The sequence below is a fragment of the Haliotis rufescens genome, unplaced genomic scaffold (genome assembly GCF_023055435.1).
Source record: "Haliotis rufescens isolate VD_foot unplaced genomic scaffold, xgHalRufe1.0.p SCAF_11, whole genome shotgun sequence".
Classification (NCBI taxonomy): domain Eukaryota; kingdom Metazoa; phylum Mollusca; class Gastropoda; order Lepetellida; family Haliotidae; genus Haliotis; species Haliotis rufescens.
The window spans coordinates 28,313,999-28,322,178 of record NW_025963791.1 but is presented as its reverse complement, the minus strand read 5'-3'; the positions used below and the strand labels follow the sequence as shown (position 1 = coordinate 28,322,178).

The 8,180-nt window shown below is 41.5% G+C and overlaps 1 protein-coding gene across 1 annotated transcript; it reads right to left on the bottom strand.

Moving 5' to 3' along the window:
- Positions 1–948: 948 nt before the first annotated feature.
- Positions 949–1,449, bottom strand: LOC125378088. Its single transcript, XM_048392937.1, has one exon. The coding sequence runs from the start codon at positions 1,447–1,449 to the stop codon at positions 949–951; it is 501 nt and encodes a 166-aa protein (XP_048248894.1).
- Positions 1,450–8,180: the final 6,731 nt, after the last annotated feature.

Below are 8,180 nucleotides of genomic sequence, written 5' to 3'. Positions count from 1 at the left end.
ATCGCAGCCAATATAGCCACCCAACAGCCCTCATTAGAAATCTATTTCCATACCTCCAAAGCGGAGATCAAGAACAAATTTAAAAAGTCTATAAAACTTCAAAACTACAACAATATAATCCAAAACACTAACTCGCAATGGCTCAAAACACTTTTTACGCAATACAATCTCAAATGTCGCAACTATAACAGCTCTAACCATTTGGACAATATTATATCAAGAATCATCAGCGGAAATACCAACCTCAACCACAATCTACACAAACAAGGCAGACACCCGGACGGGAAATGTACATATTGTAATCAACCAGAAGACTTATATCATATTTTTAACAGCTGTCCTTTCTATAACACCCTTCACTCCGAACTTTATCACGCTATCCCTCCTAACTATAAACAAAACCTCACACTACTTTTCAACCCTTCCAACCCTATCTACAGCTTCAATGCAATAACGCAATTCATCATCAAAGCCGACCTTATAGACCGAATTTAGAACCTCCCAAACAAATCTATACAACATAACTATGCCCTAGTAAACAAACACCCCAACTTTCGGATCGGGATCGAAATTTCCAACACGAGTCGCCCTCTCCGACGTCCGTGCCTATAACCCAGTGGTAACCTCCCAAAACCCCTACATCCCATTTCCCCTACAGCTTAAGACAACAAAGTTCACGGTCCATGGCACTGCTAATCCCTAGTCTGTTACCTATTTCATACAATGGAACAACCCAAGAAACACGAATAGATTGAGATAAATATTTAATTACGATTACGATATTATTCAAAATTCATAATACATTATAACAAAATGTTCATAATTCACTCTTTATCCCAACCTGAGGAAATGGCCAACCGCATCTAGAAACTGCATTGGGGATTTCACCTCTCTTTTCAACTCGTCCTTCAGACGGCAGAGACGGTTCTCCATCTCTCTGTACACTCTCTACCTGCCTCTTGGAGCTGCTCCAAAGTCGAGCTGTAAAATCTTAGCTCGTTCTGCCTGTTCCACCTTCCTGACTACCTCCACAAATCGGTAGATGTTGGGATGTCGGTGAGGGAGACCTCGGTTGAGTCGGTTATGAAAGCCTTCCAGGTTGTTGTTCGTCCTGGGACCTGTTGTACCGTGATGGTTCCACAGTGGTAGGGGGAATCGTGCTCCGTCGTCGACCCAGGTAGTGACGATGTAGTCGTTGAAAGCGACAGCTCTTGGTACATCTGGTGTGTTGTCCATTGCGTCAACCCACGAGTCCTGGATCTTGTTCTTGGGGAGTAGGGGTAGGCCAGCTGCTCTTCTTATCCACTTGCAGACTTCAGGATCTTCTCGATACGCGACAGCTAGTCCCAGATCCTGGACCTTCCTCCATATCGCCCGGCAGTAATGGAAGAAACATCCCTTCACATCGGCAGTAGGAAACACGACTTGGACAGCACGAATAGCAGCCATCTCAAAGTCTGTCTGGATGCATGACGGGACAAGTGGTCTGTTTAGTCTCTGTTGAACTTCATCCTTGAGTAGCCTGAAGAGTCTTGAGTAGGTGTCTGTCTGACGGTCGGGGAGTAAGGCGAAGATGAGGGGATAGGTCGTGGCTCCGAGTCTTGCATGGATGATGTACACTTGATTCCATCACCGTCAGCAAACTGGAGGAAGGGTCGTCCATCTGATGTCTGCGTCCAGGAATCCTGGAGATCCACCTCCGATCTTGTCTGTGGCAAAACAGGAATCGTCTTCTGTCTGTGCCGGTACAACGCGCTTCTCATGGTGGGGAAGGGTGTCATCATTCCTGTCTCGTCGTTGTTCAAGTTGAAGAGTTCGTCGTTGTAGAGGGTGTGCATCGGGGTTGACTCTTCTCTCGCTCGCTTCCTCAGGGTGCTCATAAACCGGACCTTCTGGCTATCCTCGGGGGCATGGTTAACCATACACTAACTCAATAGAGTCGTTAAGCCAGCCGGCGCCAACAACAAGGCCACACCGCACGCCACCAAACCAACGACCCCGGGACAACTGGCTTATACAGCTGTAACATTTACCCTTGTTTTTTTCTTTATTTAACTATTTCCCATATTTAAATAATGCAACCCAACTGCATATCTTCAATTACCCAATATGCTATACCCTTACCTCACTTTCCCCCTGTAAAATATAGTAAAGGCCCTTAACGTCTCCTCCCAAGAATAACACCCATAATAATAATACTCTCGAAGTACAGTCATTAGGATAATTTATGTTACTCCCCGGCTAGTAACAGTTTTTTGGGTATGGTGATTTTCATATTTAATCTATTTATCTTTACTTCCCCACCTACCCCGTCCGCGAAATGCAATAAATGCGAAGCGGACGTAAAACCTATAAATCAGTCAGATGAGATTTTATCACTATGGCTGGTATCAGGAAAGTGGAGTATGTCATGTCACAGAAGGGTACTGTGCAGGTATTCCTAGATGGCTATCGTTATAACAAGAATGTTGTCAGACAGACATGCATTCACCGGAAGTGTGTAGACTCCACTTGTAAGGGCAGATGCACCACTGTAGGTGACTTCATCAGAAATGTCTCAGCAGTAGAGTAAGATTCATCAGTACCATGAGGAAGAGGGCCAGAGAAGAAACCATGTCGATGCGTACCCTGTACAACGTTGAGGTAGCTACAGAAGACCAGCCACAGCTGCTGCCATCGTTCCCATCCATGAGCAGTGCCTTGTACCGACACAGGCGGAAGAAAAACCCAGCACACCCTAAGACAAGAGCTGAAGTCCAACTTGAAGGAAACTGGACTGAAACAACAGACAACCGCCCATTCCTGCTTTTCACTGATTGCGATGCCAACAAGATTGTTGTATTTTCTACCCATGACCAACTCCAAGCTTTGCAGTCTGCAGACACTGTATACATGGACGGAACATTTACATCTTGCCCAGATCTGTGGAACCAGGTATACATCATACATGCAAGAAGTCGTTCCTGTATGTGCCCACTTGTCTTCGCCCTCCTGCCTGACAGACAGACCACAACTTACACCAGACTGTTCAGCCGACTCAAAACAGAAGTCCAACAGAGATTCAACCGTCCCCTCGCTCCTGCCACTGTTCAGACGGATTTTGAGAAGGCTGCCATTCGTGCCGTCAACACAGAGTTCCCGAATGCCGACGTCAAAGGTTGTTTTTTTCATTATTGTCAGGCGATCTGACGGAAGACACAGGATCTTGGATTAGCAGTATAGCCCTCCTGCCCTTGCGTGATGTCCAGGACACCTGGTTGGATGCTAAGCAGGCAACTCCACCAGTTCCGAGAACTGAAGACTTCAATGACTATATGGTCATCAACTATATGGTCATCAATTGACGATGATGCTCGGTTTCCAATACCTCTCTTGAATCACCACCAGACAGCCGGTCCTCGAACCAACAACAATCTTGAGGGATTTCACCATGGCCTTAACAGAACCTTACCCCACCGCCACCCGAATATGTACCGATTTGTAGAAGTGATTAAGAAGATTGAGTGTGCAGACAGGACAAAAACAGTTAGACTTTGGTGCCGCCCCACCCAGCAGGAAGCGAGTTTACAGAGAGACTGAAAATCGCCTGAGACGTCTTAAGGACATGTTGACTCAAGGACAGAAAACCCCTATCGAGTTCCTTGATGCTGTTGGTCATCTTCTCAAACTTGGTTAAGAGACTTGAAATATAGTAGTTTTAGTGCTGTATGTGACAGAGTGAGGCCAGTTGTGACATTAAATTAGTGTGTGTACTATTTATTTATACCAGTGCTATATATAAGTTAATTATAAGTTGCCATTTTTTAAACAATTTTTCATAAGATGAAAGAAATGATGGTGCAGACAAAAGACTAGCAATTAACATTATAACCGTGATGCAAATGCGTTACTTAATACAGTCCACAAAGAACAATATATAGGGCGCCTTTTTACTATTTATTCGTTATATGATATCAATAATTCATTTATGGATACTAAAGAATGAATTTATATCACACATTTGATTGTTTTTTATCATGAAATGTTTATTAATATGGAAAATCGGTTTTTGGTTATCAATAACTGAATTTGTAGCGGCCATAAAATATCTTCAATTTCTACCTTTGCAATTGCATAAAATATCAGGTTATCGTCTCTGCTTTGTGATTCTTGTCTGTCAAGATTTTCTTCTAATCGTTGTGTATTGACGTCAACTTTATTTTCAAAATCACTGCGTTCATCTGCTAGCGACCGCCTTCGTAGTCTTGTGATAGAGCGTCCGCCCTGAGAGCGGAAGGTCGGGGGTTCGATCCCCGGCCGCGTCATACCAAAAGACGTTAAAAGATGGTACTTGTTGTTACCCTGTCTGGCGCTCGGCATTAAGGGGCTAAGACAAGGAGTGGTCGTCTGGTCAGTATACTGTGTCTGAATGGGGTATTCATATTAAAACTGTGGCATGGTATTTCAGTGAGCTAGCACTATAAATCGGCATCAGTACAAACAGCCACACAAACACGTGCATGCACGTCGCTATAAAAGTGCAATATTCTTGGACGCGACGTTAAACCCAATTCACCTTATCTGCTAGCGCCTCGACATCCTATATATACTGTTCTTGAGTAAGTATAGTAATATCCTTCCGAATACTGCGTGGATCTCGACAACAAAGGGCAATAACTCTGCACAGCTCGAATCGACACATTTTCACCTGGCCATAATGCCCTTGTATTATATGTGTTGTATCATTGACAGTATTGTATCTTATAAATATTCATCTAATGATAAATAATAGGACCCTTTTAAACTATCTTTATACCACCTTTAATTTAGCACTGTTGAAGGAAGAATATCACCAGCACAAGGCACTGGACTCTTTTGAAACGTGTATTGTAATGAGTATGGTATTACGCCTCTCTGAGCAATATTTCAGTAATGTCAGGGAGGGGGACACCAGAAATGGGCGTCACACATTGTACCCATGTGGCGAATCGACCGCTTTAATCACTAGGTTTTACCTCGTTATGCAAATTTTATTTAAATGATATCACACAAAATCATTTTTATTTTAAACAATATCAAATAAAATACGTATTTATGTCTAATTAGAAATACTCAGGTAAGAGCTGAGGTAAAGTTAAAAATTCAAAACTCTCGTGTCTTGTGCCCCACTACAGATGAATCACATACCAATGATCAAATAGTAAAGCCAAAACGGCAACGACCGAGAATATTAATAGATAACAATGGATAAGCACCTATATAAACGTCATGACATATGGCAGTTATGACTGTGACGTAGGCACCTACCTACGATGCAGTGTGGCAGTAACATGTCAGTGATGGCAACCTTGGTGCATGTGCCGTCAGCGTTGATGTCGTAGCGTGTTTTCTTCAAAGTCAAAATCATATTTACTGGGATGTATCTCACTAAACCTTAGACAATGTCACATACAATGTTTGGACTACACTAAGATAAAATATATACAAGCATACCTTAATAATCTGTATGCACCAGAGAAAGTGATACCACGATGAACTGTAGGTACATGATTGGGTGGCCTGTCTATGACCTGTTGGTACCACATTTCAATGAACTGAGGGGTCACATGTTGATCACTATCTCAATGGACTGTAACAGGACGATCCATTTCTCAGTGAACTGTCAATCTCATTAAAATCAGATCTTTGTTTAGCGGTAGCGAGAACTAAGATGTGATTTTATTGAGATTGAGTGAACTGTAGGTACCATATTTAACCATACCTTAATGGACTGTAACAGGATGATCCATTTCTCAGTGAACTGTAGGTTCCATATTTAACCATACCCCAATGGACTGTAACAGGACGATACATATCTCAGTGAACTGTAGGTACCATATTTAACCATACCTTAATAGTCTGTAACAGGGTTAACTATATCTATTTTATACTTGACTAACCTATACGTCAATGAACTATAACAGGGTGAACTATAGCTCTGTGAACTGTAGATATCAGATTGAACCATACCTCAATGAACTGTGTTGTCTGTTTGCTTGTTTGTTTATTTGTTGTTTAACGCCGCACTCAGCAATATTCGAGCTATTTGGCGGCGGTCTGTAAACAATCGAGCCTGGACCAGACAATCCAGTGATTGACATCAATCCACGCAATTGGGATACGATGACGCATCCACCAAGTCAGTGAGCCTGACCACCCGATCCCCTTTGTCGCCTCTTGCGACAAGCATAGTCGCCTTTTACGGCAAGAATGGGTCTTCACGGGTCACAATGAACTGTAGATAACAGGGTGATCCATACTTCAATGAACTGTAGGTGTATTTCTTTCTGGTTTACCGCCCCACTGAGTAATATTCCAGCTATATGATGTCAGTCTGTAAATAATCGATGCTGGACAAGACAATCCAGTGATTGAAATGTTAATTAGAATATGACCTGTTAAATGGATCTGCACCCATTCCCGAAAACAGAATTGTGCTACGGCCCTGAGTTCTTTCAGTATGGAATAAAACTTCATTGCGCACACCCTTACACCACATGGGGAAGTTCACACAATGTATAACACACCTGTATAATAATACCCTTATACATGTTTATAATCAAGCTTCTGTTTGGTTAAGGAGTGGGCAATTATTTTTCATATAGTCAGTGAGCCTGACCAACCGATCCCGTTTGTCGCCTCTTACGACCCTTTTCAAGATAAGCATTCAGTGCACATTACGCAATATGAGTCACAGTTGCGCAAGAGGACATGTGTACAATTTATACATATCTGTACTTTTGACTATATTGTTTATGAGGTCAAAGGAACTTATAAGTTGGAACCTGTTATACTCTGACCAAGAGCCACACTACATTAATGCATTGTATATTTCGTATTGGAATCGGTAAAATATTCTGGCATTATGATTATGCTCAGTCCTTGACACTGCTCTTCTTAATGCTAGTTCAACAGTTATCTTATCGCATGTCGTTCCGGCTTGTATATCATAAGTAATGCGATCTTGGTTGTTCTGTTTGTCTTAAATGTGTATTTTATTGGTTCAGATATATACTCACACACAGGGTACGTGACACTATATAACCCCCCCCCCCCCCCCCACCCCCCACCCAACTTATTGAGTGATATAACTTGCACTGTTTCCTTGGGAGGGCTGACGAACGTCGAACATAGTGGCTGACCATTTTTAGTCCACACAGCATGGTGTGGCCAAGAGTGACCAAGAGTAGCAACATCAAGGACGTGGATGCATGTGGTGTATGTTGACAAAGTTGAATTGATTTCACTGCATGGTTTAATCAAAGGGCGAGTGTTGGGGGAGATTCAAACAAGGCCCCCTTTCACTAATCAATATTGGCACAAAGGAAAACTAATGTTTATATCAGTAACGTAATTTCTAATTATTTCCTTAAACAAAAAATGGAGATTTCTGCGTTATTCAACACTAAAACACTTACAGTTCGAGTAACATTTCCTTTAGCAGGAATGAAAATATGTTTTTCCTGAATGCTGATTTCTAGCTAGTAAATTCAATGCCTATTCCCCGTCCCCTTTCGGGAAAATGGGAAGTTTACAAATATAAACTTTATAATGTTGAAATCATTTCATCATAATTATGCCTGTATTTAACGACTACTTAGGAAAGGAAAGGGTTTTAATATTTCTGAATATTTCAAGTGATTACACAATAGTACACAATACCTATAAACAATACCTCAATACTGTTCTTGATGCTGTTACCTCTTAACTCAATGTACTTGTATGTACATCTAATAGGGATGTCTATTAGGAACTTTCAACAAAGCAGAATTCTCAGCTTTATTTGACAAAATACCAAGCCATTTCTTAAAGATTAGGGAACTTGTTTGAGAAATGTGGGATACCAGTTTGTAATTTTATGCATATAGCCTTGTGTAAATGTAAACTTAAAGGCTTAATGTATTATCTAGGTGATTATATGTTGCCTTTGTCGTTTTGTTGTTTTACATCTGTCGAGACCATTGATGGTCAATCCATTATTAACAATCAATTTGAATATACAGAAATTAATCCCTTTGAATTTGGGATATTAAATAAATAACAGCGCCCTAAAGCCTGACATTGAAGATGAAGACACCGTACATACGTTTATTTGTAATATTTCAAATGACGTTAGGATGTCGTAATCTTTCTCTGAGACTGCAACAAGATAAACCGTTCAC

Coding starts and splice junctions, on each gene's coding strand:
- LOC125378088 (XM_048392937.1), bottom strand. CDS start 1,449: ATGGCTGCTATTCGTGCTGTCCAAGTCGTGTTTCCTACTGCCGATGTG.